General features: G+C 42.4%; 1 protein-coding gene across 2 annotated transcripts in view; it reads left to right on the top strand.

Annotated features, from left to right (window-relative positions):
- The first annotated feature begins 14,308 nt into the window (after positions 1-14,308).
- Positions 14,309-23,092, top strand: part of ADGRG6 (adhesion G protein-coupled receptor G6) — a 183,255-nt gene continuing 174,471 nt past the window's right edge. For both annotated transcript variants that reach the window (XM_054980842.1, XM_054980850.1), the window contains exon 1: positions 14,309-14,600. In XM_054980842.1, the coding sequence (XP_054836817.1) occupies positions 14,599-14,600 (2 nt within the window). In that variant the 5' untranslated portion in view covers positions 14,309-14,598. The remainder of the gene's footprint in view (positions 14,601-23,092) is intronic.

A 23,092-nucleotide genomic window follows, 5' to 3' on the forward strand; every position in this document is an offset into this window, starting at 1 on the left:
GGTTGGGTGCCCCTTCTATATGGAATCAACATCCCTGGTGAGCTCCCACCCCTTCCCAAACTTCATCTTCCCCAGCTCCACCCACAAATCTCCAGGAATTTCCCATCTGGAGTTGGCAATCCTAATTAGAAAGAAACTTACTAAGCATAAAAAACGGGTGACAGTCTTTCTGTGATTTACTCATCTCCAGTCTGTTTTATACCTTAATACGGCTAAAGAGACAACACAATGCAAAATTTTAAAACACTGAATGCAGTTATACCTAACCCCTGCTCTTCTTTCTCATTCATATTTTCCCTCCAATTTTTTCTTTCAGTACAGAAAGGTTTAGTCAACATAGCAACAGATGATGGTAGGGTTGCCAGCCTCCAGGTGGTGGCAGGAGATCTCCCAGAATTACAACTGGTCTCCAGGTGACAAAGATCTTTTCCCCTGGAGAAAATGGCTGCTTTGGCAGGTGAAGTCTATGGAACTATACCCCACTATGATCCCTTCCCTCACCAAACAACAATCGACCGAGTGTTATGTTTAGGGTGGTACAGCCAAGCCTTACGTTACAATCGTATCTGCTCCAGTGCTCTTGATTGGGACTCCCACTTAAGAGATTTACAACAAGCATTTTTGGGGCTACAGTACCCATCAAATGAAGTGAGGAAACAAATTGACAGGGCCAGACTAGTACACAGAAGCAGCCTGCTCCAGGACAAACCTAAAGGAACTAACAACAGAACACCACTGGTTGTTACCTATAGTTCCCAGCTCAAACCCATCCAACGTATCATCAGTGATCTACAACCCAATCTGGAAAATGATGCCTCTCTCTCACTAGCCCTGGGTGGAAGACCTCTCCATGCTGACAGACAGCCCCCCAACCTTAAATGACTTCTCGTTTCGGCTAGCAGAGTCACCAACACATGTACCAGACCCTGCAACAGACCCAGATGCCAGCTCTGCGCCCTCATATCTACACAGGAAATACAATTACAGGACCCAATGGCGTTAACTACACTATATCTGGCTCTTACAGCTGCTCATCCTCCAACGTGATATATGCCCACACGTGCCAACAATGTCCATCCGCTCTGTACATTGGACAAACCAGCCAACCTCTGCGCGAAAGAATAAATGGACACAAATCTGACATCAAAAACGGCAATATCCAGAAACCAGTGGGAGAACACTTCAAACTATCAGGACATTCCATCAAGGACTTAAAGGTCACTGTAGTTCAACAGAAACCTTTCAAAACCAGAATCCAACAGGAAGCTGCTGAATTGGAATTCATATGTAAATTTGATTCAATCAGGCTTGGATTGAATAGAGACTATGAATGGTTATCTCATTATCAGAAGTAACTGATTTCATTATCAGAAGCAAACTGATCCCATTATCAGAAGCCATTGATTGCATCTACTCCCCTCTCCACCTATATATCTGAACAGTTTCTTCTTACCCTCCATGCATCTGACAAAGAGAACTGTGATTCTCTAAAGCTTATGCTACAGTAAAGTTGGTTAGTCTTAAAGGTGCTACTGGACTCTTTTCTGTTAATGCACATGGACATTTAAAATAGGGATCTACTGCTTGCCGACTGAAGAGAGTCCATTCTACCACTTTAGGGCTTCAGCACCTCATCATTGCATGTGAGAACAAGGTATTAGTCTGTTGGAAGTCTTTAAATGCTGTAGTCTTCAGTATACAGCGCTGCTAGTCTGGGACATTCATGGAACATAATAGAAGTGGGGGGGGGGGTCCAGAAGTTCATTTTCAGGATCAACAGTATGCCTTATGTGATATCTAACTTGATGTAAGATATATGTGTTATTTTGATTGGGTGATTTCCTCCCCCTTCATTTACAAAGTGATTATCCTACTGGTTTTTTGATACTTGTGAGAACACTGATTTCCAGTAATCCTGTAATTGTTTTTTTTTAAAGAAAATACCTACCATTGAATGGCTTAGGATTGAAAAAGTCTCCTATGTGTATGCAATGCAAGAAAAAGGAGGAAAAAGAAATGAGGAAATTAGCTGCCACTGTGTAATGGCTAGAACTTACCTTTATGCATTCAGGTGAGTTTTAAAGCTGCTTACCACTAGTATGCTAGTGTTTGCCTTTGCTGGTGCCTGCTAAAAGTGAACGGACTAAATTAATTCAAAATAATGTTTAGTGGTCTAGAGATCATACCACTGAAATGCATATGAATAGTTCACTGGGAGCATGTAGCTTATACGGAGAAATACAAAAGTACTTCTATCAGAATAGCAGTGACATTTTGAAGTTAAATGATACATTCTGCTATATCATAAAACTTTTTACATTTTTAAATATGATATAAACAATCAACAGCAACAATTTCTGATAAACAAGACATTACAGTGGAGTTAGAACTGAAAAACTGGAAAACAGTGTGAGCAAAGAAAAAACTATCTAATAGTGCAATCCTAAATTGAGTTACTCCAGTCTAAGCCCATTCAAATTAATGGGTTTAGACTGGAATAACTCTGTTTAGGATTGTACTGCAAGATAACAAAACAGTCAGTGTAGGCAGGGTCGTCTAAAACAATAAAACTGTCTGAAGTTTAACATACCATACTGAATAGAGGGTTACTAAAGCAGGATACATTGAATTACAGCAAAAAGGGGAGATGCGTATAATAAACATTGCAATATACCATTGAAGACTAAAGGTAAATAAATTGACCCTTGGGTAAATTGAATTATTGTATTTGGCTGAGATGTTTAGACGGCTGGCACTACTGTGCTGTATTGGACCAGTACTGATCTTGTTCATTGCTATTGTTTGGATTAATGCTGAGTTCACTCACTGCTGCTGTGGGGAACAAAGAGTAAGCTGGATGATGGTGGACATAGGGAAGGGGGACCGGCATGGAGTCAGGGATCCCAGTCCTCTGGGGATGTGGGAGGTATGACTATGGGAGCCAGTATTGGTGGAGAAGGTCACGGAGATACGGTGTGGCTCAGTGCCCTTCTAACCTGTGCTCCATCCTTAGAAACACTGGTGATGGAGCTAGGAAAAAGAACCTCCCTTCGACACTGATGTTGTGTAACGCCAGGTCTATAAACAATAAGACCGCAATGTTGCAAGATCTCTTTGCGGTGAGAGACATGGACCTGGTATGCGTGACTGAAACCTGGGTGAGGGAGGGTGAAACGATCACCCTGAGAGAACTAACCTCCCCAGGATATTCGGTCCTTCATCAGTCTCGAACAGGAGGTCAGGGGGGAGGGGTGTCAATCCTCATCCGAGAGTCTTTCTCCTTCAGGCCATTCCCTGCCCCTGAGATCCCTGGCATTGGCCATTCCCTGCCCCTGAGATCCCTGGCATTGAATGTGTAGGCCTGATGTGGGGTGCCGAGGAGAGCTGGGCTATCTGTCTGGTGTACCGACCGCCTAGCACACCAGCAGATACCCTGTTGCACCTGCTGGAGGTGGTGGCGGGGTGGGCCTCGGAGTACTCCAGATTGATGGTGCTGGGGGACTTCAACGTCCATGTTGATGATGCCTCCTCCATGTAGGTTGTGGACCTGGTAGTTTCCATGGCAGCACTGGGACTCTCCCAATTTGTATCGACCCCTACACATCAAGTGGGCCACACGCTAGATTTGATCTTTGGGATGGGGTTGAATGTGGATCTAGAAGCAGTAGAATCGGTGCCATGGTCAGACCACTCACTTCTGAAGGCTCAGCTGGGAAACAATTAATTATGTCATTAATTACCATCTGAATATGGACTTCCGGTTCGGGATCCATGAAGGTCTAAAGCAGCTCTAAGAGCTGAGCTGTCCGTGCCGCTGTTTGTGGAAGCTGGAGGGGCACAGATTGCCCGCGGCCCCCTGTTCTCAGGCGGAGAACAGGCAAGTACGCACTGCATCTGAGGGCACATCGATCTCGGGTGGTGGGGGGCTCTAAGCAACGAGCTCCCTCCCGCCCTGGAGGTCCCACCCGAAGACAGGTTTGCTAAGATCTCTGCAGCAGCTCAGGAGTCAATTGTATTGGCATAAGACCTGCATGCCCGAGCTTCGTTAAGCAGCAAGGGAAACGGATTCGTTTGATTAAAAGAAGCAGCGATTACAACCCAAGAAAAGACATTTAAGAAGGTAAAGATTGCTATCTCTCAGACCGGGACAGATTTAAGCAAGTAATAAAGTTTAAAACTGGACTTAAAAACTGCAACGGACTGATTAAGTGAAGGGGAAGATTCCGGCAAGGGAAAATCTAAAAAGTGACATTTTAAACAGTAGTTAAGGCAGAAAATTGGATATTGTTTACATACCTGAGGTGGGAAGAGATACTGTACTGTGGGAAAGCTTGAATATCGCGAGAACTGCTGCAAACATTAAAGAAACAGGAAGTACGTCAGGACCATAAAGAGACTGGCAAGAGGCGTTCTGTGTTAATACAGGAAGTGGAAGTTCGCCATTTCGGAGAAGGGCAAAGTTTTGGCTTCAAGGAAACAGGAAGTAGGACATCTTGGAAGAAGGTAAGGGCGTTTGCTTCAAGTTAAAATCATAGAGAAAAAACGCCCGACATTTTGGACTGAGCAAAACAACTTTTAACAAAAACTGAGTAAATTGGGACTTTTTAAAGCAATTGGAAGTAATAAATCAGCGCCACGGATTTAAGGAAAAGGGCAGACTTGTGGGAGCGTGGTAAATCTAGCCCCACGATGTCGAAGAAGGAGTGGCAAGCTGCGATGGAGAATGTGGATAAAAAAGTTTCTGAAGTTACAGAAGGCAATAAAGAGCTCAAAGGTATGATACAGGAGATGGCAAAAGACTTTAGAGACTTTAAAGAGACATTTAAATCGGAAATGGCAGAGCTGGTAAAAGACGTATCAGAGACGCAGCAGAGAGTGAAGGTAGTAGAAAACACGATGGATCTGCAGAGGACAGAGATGAGAGGACTGAAAGCGAGAGTGACCATCGCGGAAAGTAAACAAATGGAAAAACAGCTAAGATTTCGTTCGATCCTGGAAACAGAGGAAAAGACCGCCCGAGAGCAGATTACAGAAATTTTGGCAGAGTACCTGGGGAAGGAGGAAGAGGAAATTGCAGCTCTCCTAGACGTGGTGTACAGAATTAATTCAAAATTTGCATCTCAGAGGAAGTTACCAATGGATATGATTGTGCAATTTATGACAAGAAATACAAGAGAACTAATTGTGACCAAACAGTTTCAGGATCCACTAGAAGTTGATGGAAAGGCGGTAAGAATTATGAAGGAACTGCCCAGATCGGTGTTGTTGGAAAGAAAGAAATACAGAGAGCTAGTCCAGATGTTAAAAGAAATGAAAGTAAAATACCGATGGGAAATACCAGAGGGACTGACATTTGAGTTTGGTGGAGTAAGAAAGAGCATCAGATCTGGCCAGGAAATGGAGGATTTTATTAGTAAAAATGAAAAGGACTTACCAAAACCCACAAAACCTTGATCATGGAGTGTAAAATTATATCTTGGAATGTAAATGGACTAAACTCACCTTGTAAACGTAAGGTTATTTTCCACTGGCTTGTAAAACAGAAATGTAAAATTGTATGCCTACAAGAGACACATATTAGAAAGCAAGATGTAAAATATTTGAAAATGGCAAAACTTGGAAAAGAATTTATAGCCGCCTCCAAACAGAAAAAGAGGGGTGTTGTGTTGTATATAAAGGAGGAACTACAGCCTAAAGTGGTGTTCAGTGATGTTGAAGCTCGATATTTGGCGGTGGAAATAATTTGGAATTCAAAAAAGACATTGGTGATTGGAATTTATGCGCCTAATGGTGCAAAAGAAAAAAATTTTACGGACTTACAAAAACAGTTAGATGAACTGTCTTATGACCAAATAATATTGGCAGGCGATTTTAATGGAGTTACAAACTTGGAGGAAGACAAGAAATCTAAGACTACACAAAAAAAAGAGGACTATTACCAAAGTCATTTTTTGCAATCACGAAACAGGAAAGTTTAGAGGATGTATGGAGGAGACAGTATCCCAAGAATAGACAATATACATATTACTCTGCAAGACACTCTACACTATCAAGAATTGATATGATCTGGGCCTCCAAAGAACTGTCGCTCTGGACTAAAGAGGTGGAAATAATGCCAAAGGTAGGCTCAGATCATAATCCAATTGTGTGGAAATTTGGTAAGAATATTAAAAGAAGAGGATGGAGAATAAATGAAGACCTGTTGCAAACGGAAGAGAATATTGCGTTGCTGCGAAGAGAGACCAAGTTCTTTTTGCAATACAATTTGAATAAAGAAGTATCGACAAATAAGGTTTGGGACACATATAAGGCCATGATCAGAGGGATACTAATGGACTTGAATACGAGAGACAGGAGGAAAAAGGAGGTGAAAAGACAAGAAATTATGGAAAAAATTAAAGCCAAAGAAATTCAACTCAAAAAGAGACCAGGCAAAAAGAAAATATATCAGGATATAAAAATATTGCAAGAACAGTTATCGGCAATGAACAATAAAGAATTGGAGTGGAATTTAAAGAGGATGAATCAGAGGTCGTTTGAAGGTGCAAATAAACCTGGGAAATATTTGGCATGGCAACTAAAAAAGAGGAAGGAGAAGAAAATTATCAGTACGATACGAGAAGATGATAAGCTATTAAGTGATCAAGTCGCCATTAGTAGAGCCTTTTTTAAATTTTATGCAAAATTATACCAAAAAAAAGAGGTGAACAAAGATTCAATAACGGAATATTTAGATAAGATGAAACTTCCGACACTCTCTGAAGAATGGAAAGAGAAATTGAATAAGGAAGTGACAGAAGAAGAAATAAAAGAAGCTATTCAATCAACGAAATTGGGGAAGGCGCCAGGCCCGGATAGACTAACGGCAAAATTTTATAAAATAATGGGCCAAGAATTGGCACCTCTCCTGAAAGACGTGATGGATGGTGCTATGCAGGATCAAGAGATTCCTGATTCTTGGAAGGAGGCTAACATATCATTGATTCCAAAAGAAGGACAAGATTTGACTAATGTTAAAAATTATAGACCAATTTCATTGTTGAACAATGATTATAAAATATTTGCAAAGGTGTTGGTGGAAAGAACTAAAGGAATTCATTGCAGATGAACAAGCGGGATTTTTACCTAATAGACAAATTAAAGACAATCTGAGAACAGTAATAAATGCTATTGAATATTATGATAAGCATTGTGATAAGGAGGTTGGTTTCTTTTTCGTAGACGCAGAAAAAGCATTTGACAATCTGAACTGGGACTTTATGTTCGCTGTCCGGGGTCTGGGTCCCAGCCCCCAGACTTGGTAGGAGGGAACAGCAGGTCAACTGGGCGGACAGGCATACAGAGCGGGCAGCCAGCAGCCAGCAGGTCAACTGGTCAGCCAGCAGACAGCAGGTCAACTGGTCGGCCGGCTGACAGCAGGTCAACCGGTCTGACTGGCAGGCAGAGGGGGCAGCTGGGGGACAGCAGGCCAACCCCTCCCATGGGCAAATGGGGCCAGAACCTGCCAGTGCCAGGGGCAAGGGGCAAAGGCCCAGGGCCTCAGGAGGCAGGGGGAGACAGAGGGAGGCCAGCGAGTCCCACTCCCCTAGGAAAAGAAAGGGGACTAAGCAAGGCGGAAGGGGGCAAGGGCAGAGAGATTGGGGGCCCAGCAGTCACCCACCCAAAGGCCTTACCTGAGGAGGAGAAGCAGCAGCAGCCCCAACAACCCAAAGCCACGCCCCAGCTAGAAAATAGTAGCCTGGCCCAGGAGTTGCCAAAAGCCAAGCCACTCCAGGTGGGGCTAGTGGAGGCACTCGGCATGAAGCCCTGGGCAACCAGCCAAGGAGCCGCAGCTGGACCCACCTTCAGCCATCAGCTCAGCCAGGGAGGCCGGGCTGCTAGCCAGGGAACTGCAGCTGGACAGGCCTTCAGCAATCAGCCAAGGCAGGGAGGCTGGGCAGCCAGGGAACAAGGCACAGCTGGTGCTGGTCAGTGGGGCCAGATCAGCTACCCCAGCTGCAACTGCTTGGTGCAGCCCAAGACCAGGCTGGAAGAGGGGTGGGACAGTAGAAGGAAGCCCTATAAAAGCTGGCTGGGAAGAGCCCTGAGGTGGTGGGTGTGAATGAGGAGTGATGATGTGGAGTGAGAACGGTGCAATGCAAGAGTGGAGGTTTGGAGGAGAGTTCTGGAAGGAGGGGATGAAGAAGGACACAGGGGGCAAGCAGGCCAGGTTGAGCAGGCCAGCGAGTGGACTGAGAGGGAGTCTGGGTGAGGTATACCGCCCCTCCTTCCACAGAGCAGGGTCCTGCAGCATCCCTGGCCCCCCTATGACGTCAGGAGCAGACCGCCCAGGGCCACACCCAGCGGCAGCGGCGGCACGCCCTGACATTCGCCACCATGGAAAAGCTGCAAATGGGAGAAAAGTTCATACAAGCAGTTAAAGGAATGTATAAAGATCAAAGTGCAGCGATTGTAGTGAATGACGATTTGACAAAAAAACTGAAAATAAGCAAAGGCACAAGGCAAGGCTGCCCATTGTCTCCATTGCTGTTCATATTGATTTTGGAGATATTGATGATTCAGATACGAGAGGATGACACAATCCGAGGTATAAAGATAAGAGAGTTTACCTACAAGGTCAGAGCATTTGCGGATGACATAATGTTGATTGTAGAGGATCCAATTGACAATATGCCAAAGGTAATAAAGAAGATAAAGGAATTTGGAGATCTGGCTGGGTTTTTTGTAAATAAAAAGAAGTCGAAGATACTATGCAAAAATATGACCAAACAGAAACAACAAGAACTGATGGAATTAACGGACTGCGAGGTAACAAACAAAGTAAAATATTTGGGAATTGAACTAACCGCAAAAAATATAGACTTATTTAAGAACAACTATGAGAAATTGTGGATACAAATAGAGAGAGATTTGATAAAGTGGAACAAGTTGAATTTATCATGGCCGGGCAGAATCGCGACAATAAAAATGAATGTTCTACCTCGTGTGATGTTTCTGTTACAAACGATTCCGATTATTCGAGACTCTAAACAATTTGAAAAATGGCAAAGAAAAATTTCGAATTTTGTGTGGGCAGGCAAGAAACCACGTGTTAAAATGAAAGTGTTACAGGATGCGAAAGAAAGAGGTGGCTTGCAACTGCCCAACTTAAGACTGTATTATGAAGCAATTTGTTTGACATGGATAAAGGATTGGATAACGTTGAAAAATCGCAAGCTTCTGGCATTGGAAGGTTATAAGAAAATATTTGGATGGCATGCATACCTATGGTACGATAAAATAAAAGCGGACTCTCTGTTTCTGCATCACTATATTAGAAGAAGCCTCTTCACAATCTGGAAGAAATATAAAATGTATCTGGAAGATCAAATCCCCTCTTGGGTGGTCCCGTATGAAGTAATAGACCCAAGAACTGTCGAGAATGAACAGCAACGTTTAACTTATAAGGAGATAACACAAATACAATATTCAACATTAAGAATAAAGTCACAAGAAGAATTGTCTCCTTGCTATAGGAGTTTCAGTACAGACAGATAAGGGATTTTTATAAATCGGACTGTTCAAGGGGAGGAATAAGAATGGAAAATACAGAATTGGAAGAAGTAATGCTACAAGAAGGCAAGAAACAAATCTCAAAGATCTATAAGATACTTCTAAAATGGTACACTGAGGATGAAACAGTGAAAGTACAGATGGTGAAGTGGGCAATAAATTTTCATAAAGAAATAGCAATGGAGGCATGGGAGCACTTGTGGAAGAATACAATTAAGATTACAACGTGTACGAATATTAAAGAAAATGTATACAAGATGATATACAGATGGTACCTAACACCGAAGAAAATTGCGCTGGGGAACACTAAAATGTCAGATAAGTGCTGGAAATGCAAGAAGCACGAAGGATCATTATACCATATGTGGTGGACTTGTGAAGTAGCGAAGCAGTACTGGGGAGATATAATAGAAGTAATTAATGAGGTGTTACAAACCCAAATAAATAAGAACCCAGAACTGCTGCTACTAAATTTGGGAATGGAGAATGTTCCAGTGCAAAATAGAACATTGTTATTTTATATGACAGCTGCAGCAAGATTACTGTATGCACAGAAATGGAAAGTGCAAGAAGTACCTACTGTAGAGGACTGGATTTACAAATTGCTGTACATGGCAGAGATGGATAAAATGACAAGAAAACTTAAAGATCTGGATCCAGGACAGTATTTGGCGGACTGGGCGAAACTGAAACAATTTTTGGAAAAAAAATGGGATGTGAAAGGAGAACTGTGGCAGTTTGAGAACTTTTGAAATAAGACATTTTAAACAGAAGAGAGAAGTGACTTTACCATTAAGAATTTATATCTATTTTAATATAAGCTTGGATTATAATATAGCAGAAGAGGGATGAAATTTAGAACTGATTTTTTAAAGAATAAGATAGGGAGATTATGATAAGTAATACCTTTATCAGAGTATATGAATAAGGGAATAGTTAAACAAATATACTGATGGGGCATACTATATATACTATTATGTTGGTAGATTAGATTGTATATTATATAATGAATGTGCAGTATGGTGCTGTGTACGGTGCCACATTGGTGGCAGGGTGCACAGTAGAGGTGTTAATACATATTATAATGACAATAGTATATTTGATAGAATATATGTTTAAAAGAAATAGAATATGTTTAAACTAAGACTTTTGTTATATATTATATTATATTATATTATATTATATTATATTATATTATATTATATTATATTATATTATATTATATTATATTATATTATATTATATTGGTCTATATTGAGGGGTATAAGATTTATACTATATTGATAGTATAATTGATAGATGTATATTATACTGATAGAATATTTGACAGTATAATTGATAGAAGCATGCTATATTGATAGGATATTTGATATATATGATAGAATACCTGAAAAAAAATTAGAATGTGCTTAGACTAAGGGAATTATCAAGTAATAAGAGGGGGTAAGGGTTGGAAAGCTGTTGGAAGTCGATAGAGAGGGGGGAGGAAAAGGGTGGGGGATAGGGTTAATTAGATATTGAGGGAATGTATGTATTGAATTTGAAAAGTATACTCACCAATAAAAAATTTCTGAAAAAAAAATTACCATCTGAATATAACTGGTTTCCTCCCCCTTTGTGTTTATGTCCGTCGTAATTTTTGATTGTGTATTGGATCCTGGAGTGTGTTGGACCGGGAGTTATTACTTTCCAGAAGATATATGCCCATGAAGAAGTGCCTTTTTGCCACGAAACGGGATTTGAAACATCAGTGCACACATCGGACCGTCGGCAATAACGGTTTCATCGTGCATGGATTATGACTTTTAAATTATTTATGAAATTTCCTGGAAATTTGTTTCCAACTGGAACTCCACCTCCCCTTCCTGGGATCTCCCATTGTGGAATATATATATGGACATTGACGGATTGTGATTGATATATTTATTGCTTTTTGTACACTGTTTACAACACTTTTGCTATTTGCACTTAAATGCATTTTAATAGAATAGAGATACATATTGTTATATTCCCGGCTTTGTTTCTGTTTGTTCCTACTAACCGGGTTGTCTCCCTGAGTTTTGCCCTGATATTACTGGATCTGTCAGCCGTGTTCGATACAGTCAGTTATGATCTTTTGACACACCACCTCACTGATGTGGAGATATGATGGACGGCCTTGCAGTGGCCTGTCTCTTTTCTCCATGGTCGAGGACAGAGGGTGGCACTTGGGGAGAAATTGTCATCCCGCCAACCTTTGGTGTGCAGGGTCCCACAGGGAGCAATACTCTCCCCATTACTGTTTAATGTCTATATGCGCCCCCTTGCCCAGTTAGTGTGAAGTTTCAGACTCAGATGCCATCTATATGCAGATGACACCCAGTTGTATCTGATGAGGGACGGACGGCCCGACTCGGCCCCAGATGTCCTGGAATGTGCTTCTGCAGCAGTGACTGGCTGGTTGAAACAGAGTTGGCTGAAATTGAATCTGACAAAGATGGAGGTCCTGTACTTAAGCTGCGGGGGGTTAGGCTCCGGACTCTAGCTTCCAGCCCTCGATGGGGCACCACTAGTGCCAGTTCCAAGGGTTAGGAGCCTGGGGGTGATCCTGGATGCTTCTATGAAAATGGAGGCACAGGTCACAGCGGTTGTTAGGTCCTCTTTTTTCCATCTGCTTCAGACCAGGCAACTTGTCCCATACTTGTCAACCCATGACTTAACTAGTGATCCAGGCAACGGTCATCTCTAGAGTAGATTTCTGCAACTCGCTCTATGCAGGGCTGCTCTTGAGCCTGACCCGGAGATTACAGCTGGTACAAAATGCAATGGCACACGTTATTATGAGAGTGCCAAATGAGGCACATATAACACCGATATTACACAAGCTGCATTGTATGCCTGAGGATCAGATAAGGCCCTATGCAGATTGGGACCAGTGTATCTGCGGGACCGTCTCTCCCCATAAATTCCCCAGAGGACTCTCCGATCAGGGGACAAACAGTTGTTGTTGGTCCCTGGCCCCAAGGAGGCCTGCTTAGCCTTGACCAGAGCCAGGGCCTTTTTGGTCCTGGCTCCCACCTGGTGGAACGCTCTGTCTATTGAGACCAGGGCCCAGTAAGACCTACTGTCTTTTTGAACAGAGCTCTTCCACCAGGCACATGGCTGAGGTCTGGGCCTTCGCCGTCCTGAAACAACAAGGGGTGTATAAAATCTAACCCTCCCCGTGCAGGCTATCTACCAGTCTGTTTTAGTTTGTAAGACTGACTGTATAACTAGAAATATGTTTTTATTTTAATGATGTCTTTAAATGTTTCATGGAAATTGAATTTTATTGTATTTTAATGGGTTGTGATCCACCCTGAGCCCACTCGCAGGGAGGGCGGAATAGCAATGTGAAATAAATAAATAAATAATAACTCTTAGAAGCAACCTCCTGACTTGATCCATTATACTGTAGTTCTGATCTCTTGAAGAATGCCCTCCTGAATATTTCTGGTTTGCACACTGCAAAATGATAGACGTGTGGGGGCTTCCTAATGTGAGAGGCAACAAAGGGAATGGACGGTTACTGATTCTTATTTGTCTGCAGGTTAATGCCTTTAGAAGGTATGGCTCAGATGAGCACAGCTGCCACAGCGGAACATAGCAGGAGAGGAGGTCCTGCAGGTAAATGGTTCTAATGCCATTAAAGGCTTTGTAGGTGATAGCTAAAATATTGAATTTAATCCAATATCTGACTGGTAACGCATGGAGTGTCTGCAGAATGGGAGTGATATATGCATTCTGCTTAGTGCCTAATAGTAGTAGGGTTGTGATGTTCTGTACCAACTGGAGCTTCTAAGTTGTCTTTAAGGCAGAGCATGTAGAGTGCTGCATTACAATAGTCTATTCTCAAGATAATCATAGCATGGATCCACATAGTCAGAATTTGCTGTTTTGTTACTCAATAATCTGTAAGTGGATGTGTCAAATGTCTGTGTAACACATGCAAGTTATTGACTGATGTGTCAGTTGCAAAGTGATACACAACTATCAGCAGAAACAAGACTGAATTCTATCCAAGAATGTAATTACCAGTTGTTTTTGTTTCTCCCCCCCTCCCCAAGGCACAGCCTCAAGGCACAATCCTGGTGTTCTACTGCAGACCAACAGGGCTACCCACCTAAAACTCTTAGCTAGATTTTATAAAATTGGCTTCTTCTTACAACCCCCCCCATGTGTTTCCCGTGTGTGGTAGTGGAAAGTGCTGCCAAGTCATAGCTGACTTATGGCGACCCCTGCTGGGGTTTTCAAGGCAAGAGACTAACAGAGGTGGTTTGCCATTGCTTGCCTCTGCATAGCAACCCTGGTCTTCGTTAGGCTCCCATCCAACTACTAACCAAGACCGCCCTTCTTTAGTTTCCCAGATTGATCAGGTTTGCCTGTGCTATCCAGGTCAGCCCGGGCTTCTATCTAAAACGGTCCTTTCAAAGGTACCTTGGTCGGTATGAAGAGGGAAGATAGCATTAACGACCCTGGCCAGCAGCATAGTGTGTGTTAAGTTGTGCGTTTGAAAAAGTTGTGGGTCCCTTCGCTGGGACTGCCACTCCCGTCACTACAGGGTGGGGCGGGACATTGTAGTCCAGCCTCCGGAGGCGAGACAAGGCGAGGCGAGCCTGCCCGGGAGTCACACAGGCTCTGTGGAGCCACCTGAAACCCCCGCGGAGGTTGCTCTTCCCTCTGGCGCGGGAATCACCCGGCTGGGCGGGGCCGAGGCGCAAGTGCCAGAGCCCGTCCCCGTCTCTGTCGTCTCTCTTCGTTCTCAATGAACCGCAGCCGGAGAACTTCCCACTGCCTCCTTCGGACAAAGTTTTGAGGAGACTTTAGCGTCGTTGGCGCTTTCGACCCCTTCCCTCCATCAGGAGGAAGGAGTCAGGCCGGCCTCCAGCTTCGCGCGTGGGCGCCGTGGAAACCCTTGAGGGATGGACTAGCGCGGCGAACTTAGACACCAAGCCGGAGAGAGCCAAGGAGAGGAGGAAGAGCAGCGCCCGCAGGAGAGGATGGTTGCTCGGACCAAGTAGCGTCAACATGTAAGTTTCTCTTCGGCGTCGCAGGAGAAAGTGCATCTCCCCGGCTCCCCACCCCCACCCCGCCCCTTCTTGGCCGTGCAACTATGTGTGTGATGCCTTGCCAGCCCTTGGGAGCCCAATAAACCAGGTTGGCTTTCCTTTCTGCTTTTCCTGCACGGAACACTCAGGCCACGCAGGCGGGATCATCGCAATGAGTAATGGTGACTCTTCTGGGCTGAAAGGTAGGGCTTGAAGTGTGTGGGGAGACTGTTTCCTGAGGAGTCAGGTAAGAGGCTTTCCAGCCCCAAGGAATTTATTTCAGCAGGAGAGAGAAAATGATGGTGTTTATTGCGCTTAGACCTGGGGGCGGGGGTGAAGGGGGGAACAGTAAAGAAAAGCCATGGTTGTAATTTAAATTACTAACAATATGATTTAATTGGCAATTAATTATTAGTTTCTGGCTCAATCAATCAATCAAGTACCTTTAATGGCATACATAGTTTCTGGCTTTTTGCAGTCTCGCTCTGCTCAAAGAACAATGAACACAGTTGAGACAGTCTTGTGGCTTATGCTAGAACTTCTATTTACAATTTCAGTTGGTTCAGCCAAAGCCTCTTTCTGGAGCTAAATAATGAAATCTCAAACTTTGCCTGAGTGAGATGTCTGAAACAATTTGGGTAAAGGAACTTTAGCCAGAAAACTACTGTACTAAAAAAGAGATGATGGAAGGGAGGTTTGAAGGACAGAAAGTGTTTTGCACTTTCTGTCTCCTAGGTTGAAAGATACTGTCTGTTGTGCCCATCCAAAAGAAGAATCCTGTGTTGCCAGAGAGACGTTTCTCTTTTTCTCTTGTAGGGAATGTCATGGTGATACAGATTTGCAAGACAATACAGTTTATCATATTTCCAGGTTCTAGGACTCCTCAATTTGGATAGTACTAAACTCAGCACAGTTACCAGACTTACTAATTACCTATATGCTATTGTAATCAGATATGAAGTCAAAGAGTTATAGGCAATTAATGGATTCAGGAGAACACAAGTAGATACAAAGACTAAGGATAAAAGAACATCCATTTCCAAAATGTTCCTGGATAAAATTATTATTTTTCCCTGTGCTTCCTGGGCATTGTTAACATGGACAACATTTAAGTCTGTCTGGTTAGATTTGCTTTCCTGGGTATAAGCCGCCGTGTTAGAGGCAGCAATCTTTTGGGGGGGGGCTAAGAATCTAACGGTAATACAGTTCTGGAAAAGCCTTCATTTTAAATTAAACTATAAAAACAGAAATTTATTTACTCATAAGACCATGCTATTTTAGAAGGACAGCATAATTAAAGAAATGTAGAAATTTTGTTACTGCTTTTTATTTTTTATTCCATAGAGGATGTAATACTGTCTCACAGCTTTACCAAGTCACGCTTAAGACCCAATGTGCTGCAAAAAATGTAATCTCTCAGACTTTGTTCTTCAACAATATTACTGCTGTATAGAGAGGGAGTATGGGGGATATTATGGGAGAAAGAGAGACCGAGAGGTTGCAGATGGAGTCTGCGTTTGTGTGAGAATCAAAGAGATGGGTAATAAAAGCCCGTAGTGTACTCTTACTTTGAACTTACAAGATACAATATCTAGCTTCTGAGCCTCAAGAGCAGACCTCCAGTGCTGCAGCAATGCCCACTGCTATTGACTCTCCAGCCTGATATTTTTTTTAACTTCATTTAAACCTCACCTTTCTTCCTAGTTCGTAGCCAGCAGCTTCTATGGTTCGCCTCTCCTTCATTTTATCTTCACAACTATTCTGTGAAGTAGGTTAGGATGACAGTGTGCTAATGGCCCAAGGTCACCCAGCAATCTTTCGTGGCACAGGGGGATTTGAACCTGGATCTCCCGGATCCTAGAATGATGCTCTACCACAACACCATACTGTATGCAGCTTGGCAGTTGTGTTCTGGTTCAGCAGGAAAGTGCTAGACCTACATCTGGGCCTGCAGCGTCTGCATGGGCAGGACACAATACGTGGTTGATGACCCTGTGTACCACTTGGAGGGGAGCCCACCAAACATGTAGAGTCTGCAAGGTGCCTTATCACTTCCTTACTCTTTTTTTTTGCAGTTTGAGTCACTAGAGTATCAACTCCACAGCTAGTGACAGGATAGGGTCACCTTGTACACTTTTAAATTTTCTTCTGATTAAACGTATGTCTGTTGCTTAAGCTCAGCATTTGATGGATTGTTATATGTGAAATTAATCCTGGGCCAAATTATGTTGCTATCCTGGTATGGTTTTAAGAATGGTGAGGTTTCTGTCACCAATTTTTGCTCAAAAATCTTCAACATGAGAACCGTATTAATTACAGTCATCGTTTACTACTGTCAGTTGTGTGGAATCTTTTTCTGATGTCCACTCAGGGGGTGCATTGCCGTGGCTGAGATGCTACACTTTTATCTCCTTATGGACATGAGAATGATCCTGCAGGGCTAATTGAGGCCTAGCTGGGGTTTCCCCCATGTGGTATAGCACCACACCTTTTCCTGGTTGTTGGGGCTTCAGAATGGAAGTTAATTGTCATGCCTAAGAACAAGAGTATCTGAGCTCAGTTTCAACTGATATTCTGTGTTCTTGTGACTCATCTCCTTACTGGCCTATCAGTCTTTGCTGCCTGTTCCATTCTCCCTGTGTGGTTAAAAGGAGTATCCCCCAGTTGGCTGTGCCCCCTTGTGCATCTTCTTTCTGCTCCACACTTTGGAGTTGCCTGTTTAGGCCAGTGCTGCTATCTGATTTGGCTTGGCTTCAGTTGCTTCATGCTGTTTTCTTCTCTGCCTCCATCTTTCGGTGCTTCCTCACCATCTTGCTTTGGGCTGCTGTGGCTGCTTGCTCCATTCCTTTTGCCTTGACCATCTCCTATTCTATAGCAGAGAGGTTAAATGGTCCCTCTGCCTGTAATGGGAAATGATGGTGAGGCCTTGCCTGATGTCAGAGTCATGCTTAGGGTCCATCAGAGCTGTCACCTAATCACAGATCTTGCAATGAACATCACTGCAGTAATAAAATGATATAAATCCTAAAGAAATAATTAGTTATTAGAACAGCAGTCTTCATCACAAGGTTTATAGTAGCTAATTTAAAAAATGTAATGATCTATGCATAGGTGTTCACGTGCAATGGTATAATAAGGTGGCCTCTGCTAGAGGCTGGAGGTATAGGAGCAGACCACAGTCCATGTTTTTGGGTTTTGATTTTGGATCAGTATAGCTGCAAGTAACCACTGGTACAGGAGCAGCATGGACAGTGGTGGTAAGGAAGGGAACTGGAATGGGAGCCTTGGAAACTGTCACAAAGACCAGTAGCCTCTCATTCCAAAAGTAAATTGGCAGCTCTGTTTGAGCGATGTAATGTCCTAAGTTTGAAGTAGTTCGACTGTTAAAAATTATGAGGAATTTTCAATCCCTTTTTACAGCAGAGAAGTTGTCATATGTTATTCCAACAAATTATTCTAAACAGAGTACACTCTGGCTATTCACTGTTGGTCTTACTCACACCAAAATGGGGAGATGTATAAAAACAGTTTTCCATGTGTGCTTGAAGGGAGAAAGCGGGTACAGGTACTTACATTAACTTTTAATATTCCAAGGTTCCTTTTTGCTTGGTATCTGAGGTAATACCAGGCACACTCTGAATTTTAAATAGCTGTACAAAAATTCTAAGGAAAATGTACCAGGAGAGCTAGAAACTGGTTTAAGTAATGGGATTGTTTGGTCTTTCAGAATCACCCAGTCACTCTCCTTTATATTAGATCTTCTACATATTTTTGTGCCATGTTTGATAATGCAGTCATTATAGGTAGATCAGAATGCAATAAAGTTGTTTCTGATCTCTCTCTTTTCGAAGCATAAAAAGTAACTCTTAAGATGTAATTGTCTGAAGACAGACACAACAGATTCCCATAGCTTCATCCTATTTGAAATTTGATTTTGTCTCCGTGGACATTTGATTTCAAGGGACTTGACCTAGACATGTTAAAGGAGTGGAGCCTCAGGAGTGGAGAGAAGCAATTCTCACTTCCTCCTCTTCACCATTTTTTATTCATTTTGTGATCAGATACTAGGGGGGAAATAAGTGCTATAAGAATTCATTTCAGAAATATTCTTTCGTGACCTGTTTAGCAAACAGTTTCCCAGAAGTGAAGTACTGGTAATGCAAGGTCACTAAACTGCAAGATTGCACAAATGTGTTCAAGTAGCACTTAAAAAATCCTGCAAGTGCTGATTGAGCTCTTTTGATTGTGATGGTGCACTCTAAGGATCTGAGCACTTAGGAAACAATTTCTAAGTGCTACAAGAGTATACTTGTGCAATATCACAGTTTAGTGACCTTGGGAAATGTCTAGGAATCCATGGGAGCATATTTACCAAAGTTCCTAAATTGTCCACTAAACTGAACACTTCTTTTGGTACTTGGGAAAAGGCTTCTGCTAGTGTTTTGTGTCTCTGGGAGCAATGGAAAGAACAGAAAATTTCTAAAGAAATTTTCCAAGAAAAATTTGGCGTGCTGATTTGGGAGTCCCGCAATACAAGATTCTGTCTGAGGGAGGGGGCCTTGATTCATTTAGGAAATCTGATCATCCCTAAATTAAAAATGTAGCCTATATTTACAGTTCAACTTAAGTCAGAGCTACAAACATAGAATAACTACTGATTGTAACTTAATGTGTTCACGTGGATAGATAAGATACTTTGGTGTAAAGAATTCTATTTGTAGCCTAGTTATTATGTTAATGAAGATACCAGCATTCTTGTCCAGAGAGGAAAGATATTCATGAATGGATATTTTTAATGCTCATTCATAACTGATTTCCCCTGAACTTGGACGGAATAGAAATACAAAGTAAGTTCAAATTGTTTTTTTACAAATAGGAAACTGAGGCTAAGAGAAATAAAAGCAATCTTCTAGGTCTAATAAAGATCCCAGCATCTTGTACTTTTATTAAAAATATTAATTATGGAATGCTTTGTTTTCAGATTTTTACAAAGACTTATTTGCAGTTGCATTGAGGTTCAAAACAATCATATTGTGTGCGAAACTGATTATTTTAGAGTATATAACAAGTACATATTTATTTTTGTACAATAATAAGTCATTAGAAAAAGATACGCTGTGACATGAATTAATTCCATTAAATTTAGTTTATCTTTTAAGTATTCGCTAGTTAATCTTTAAAAGTCACATTGTGTCTGTAATTCTCAAAGGAATTAAGATTGAAAGTGCTAAATGACCCCATCAATGAAATCACTTTAGAGAGGTAACTATGTGCAGCTTAAACTTTGTTTAGAATTGTTGTTTCAAGTAGTATTCTGTTTGCTTGCTTCTTTGCTTCCAGGAAGTGTAGCTTCCCCTCACCCTTTTCACATCAATAACTAGTACTGCTAAGGATTACTCTTCAGCTAACTGTAGAAGCAGAATGATAATTTTAGGGGTTTGCTATTTGGCTCCAGGAGCTGGTGAAAAAGCCAGATTTATGTTGATTTGACATCATCCAGCTTTTTCAGTTCCCTACATTGAAACTTGGATCTGATCTGGGGACCAAACTCTGCTGGACTGGATTATCCAGTCACAGCAGGCAGTGATTGAGAAGGCAGGCAGTGATGCAAATGGAGCTGGATTAAAGCTCTGCACCAGTGCAGGAGGGCAGTGTGAGGCTGGCAGAATGGGGAAAAGGCAGCAGGCAGATAGGATTCCCATCCCATTCTGCCCCTCCCCCAACCTGAGCTCCAAAAGAGCCCCCTCAAGCTGCTGCCACCTGCTGCCTTTTAAACTCTATGGCTTGGCAAGCCTCACTTCCCCACTAGCTTCAGTAAAAGATTTGACATTGGGATTCTCTGGTTCAACAGTGGGATTATCTAACAATAAGCTTGCAAGGAAGTAATGTCAAACCAGAGAATCCCAAGCAAGTGGGGGAGGGGGAAGCTGTGGAGCTCAACAGCCTTGGAAATGTTTCCTCCATAGGAAACAATGGAGAGTGGCTGGGAAAGCTTGTTCAGAGGTCCAATCCTCCTGAAATTTAAGTATCTTTAGGGGACAGTCAGGAGTAGGTACCCTGCAAATTTGGTGGAGATTGCTTAAAAATGCCCACCCTGCAGATGTATTTCCCTATAGGGAATAACGACTAGTTACATCTGGGATTCTCTAACCTGAATCAGAGAATTTGACCCAGGTTTCTGGGATCCCAGATTCTCCTTCCGCTCCTGGAAACCTGGATTTGAGTTACTCGATTTGGGGGGGGGGTGCACATCCCTGGATAATTCAGTATTACATTTAATAAGGAAACATATTTCTATAACAGTTCTACAACACCCATCCTAATAGGCATGCTATGAAGTGCTGTTGAGTTTGAAGCCTTTCTCTAGCCTAAGGAACCTTTCTCCAACTTAAGTTGCTCTTTCACTGGAGGAGGCCTCCTAGGATGGTTGGATTCAACCCACCATGTTAAGAAATGCAGCACAGCAGCATATTGGCCCCTGATTCTTTGCTTTCATTCCAGCATGTCTGTTTTCCAGGCATCCCACATTTCCCATAGCTCTTAAATGGCTTGGGAAAGGAAGAGAACCAAATGCAGATACTAAGAGCACAATGGAGCATTTGAGACCAGCAGCTAGATAAGGAAGGGAGGATTGGGTGACAGCCTTTCTCTCCTTCCCATTTATCCTCTGTCCCCTTCCCCATGGCCGTTCTTAATTATTCTTGATTTTCACAACAACTTTATTATTGCTGAATGGCTCCTTAATTAATTGTGAAGAAGGGGAAGATTTACCATGCAACTCTAAGCAGAATTACATCCTTCTAAGCCCATCAACTTGAGTAGATTTGGAAAGTTGTAACTCTGTTCAGGGTGGCATAGTTAAGTTACTGCTTCTGGTTTGTAGCCAAAAGGATGGCTCATTAATATTCTTTTGATTTAAAGTCATAATTGCATGATTATGATATTGGGAGGGGGAGGATGAAAAAAATGCTTTTGGCTGTGAAGACAAATGTAGCAATGAAAGCCTCCTACTCTCCAAGACCTGTGGCCACCAGGTTGCACTGGAAGTAATAGCTTGTTATCATTATTTATTTATCTCTCACTTTTTTCCCTGACCAGGAACCCAAAACAGCTTTTCACATCATCCCCGCCCCCCTTAATCCTGAAAATAACAACCCTGCAAGGATGGATTAGACTGACAGATGGGCCCAAGGTCTCCTGACAGACTTCCATGGCTGAATGGGGGATTTGAACCTGGTTGTCCTAGTATGACAGTTTAACCGCTGTGTTGCACCAGCCCTCACTAGGAAAAGTCTGAGTAGGCTGACCGCCTGGGCACTGCCTCCTCTTCACTTAGGCTGAATAAAGGAACCTGTTTTAAAACAAGAAACAAGTTTAAAGGACCAATGGCCCTGGAAAGTCTCTGCAGGGCTTCTGTAACTCTGTACTGGAATCCTTTCACTGCTATTGTATTTAAAGTGAAAACAATCACAACAAAAGATATCTAAAAAACAGAAAAGCAGCACAGAAAAGGCAGCAGTGCACTGGGTTAACTACATCTGGGTTCTCCAGGAGAAAAAAAAGTGTAATTAAATCCTGGCAATTTCAGATTAAATAGTCATGCGTAATAAACCCGCCTGGCAAGCCACTTTTGGAACTTGGGGCACTTTCAAAAGCAACTTGTGAAGTGGCAGGAGGACCTACAGTTCTAGGAAAGGACTTTTATGTGCTTGGATAAAGTTTTTATCTTCACAGCAATGTAGACTAAAGGACATTTGACCATGCATCCTTTGAACTGCCAGATCCAGAATCTTTCTAGTGCATTTTTACACTTCGATATTTCAGTGCTTATTTTGTTAATTCATTTATGGGGAAAAGTGAGAAAATCAGATTGATATATATTATGTAAAATTAGAAGAGGCCTTCATGTTTGTGATTTGCAGATGAAAGGTATGGAAGTTTTGGCAAATCAAAACAATGTCTCTCTAATAATTAATATATCTTACAAAAGTCTGTCAAGTTTGGACTTCAGAGTCTATTCCCACTGTGACTGAGTCTAGGAATAGTCAAATATTCTCAGAACAGGGGCAGGTTGGCCATTAAGGCCTCTGGGGAAAGTTCCAGTGGGCTGATTGGCTGGGTACTGCCTCTCCTTCCCTGGGGCTCTCTCGCCAGCAGTGGCCATGCACAAGACCCCACTAAAGAACTGCAGTCCTCTCCACCAGCCAGGTTTTCCTCCTTTGGGGGCATGGCCATAACCAGGGATGGTGTGTTCTTTTTCCAGGCTCCTTTTGTCTTCCTGGTCCACTGTTGGCTCAGAATGCTTAAACTGACCCTGAGGGGCAAGAGAAAAAAGTGCAACCCTCTACTAAGCTAACATGTTCAGAGACCATACTTGCATACACAATTTGCATTTTTAAAAATGAAGCTATACACTCATTGAAATGAAGCAAACTCCTGTTTTTAGAGACTGGATTGTGATACCCATCAGACTA

Source organism: Eublepharis macularius, chromosome 1, assembly GCF_028583425.1.
Source record: "Eublepharis macularius isolate TG4126 chromosome 1, MPM_Emac_v1.0, whole genome shotgun sequence".
NCBI classification, from domain to species: Eukaryota; Metazoa; Chordata; class Lepidosauria; order Squamata; family Eublepharidae; genus Eublepharis; species Eublepharis macularius.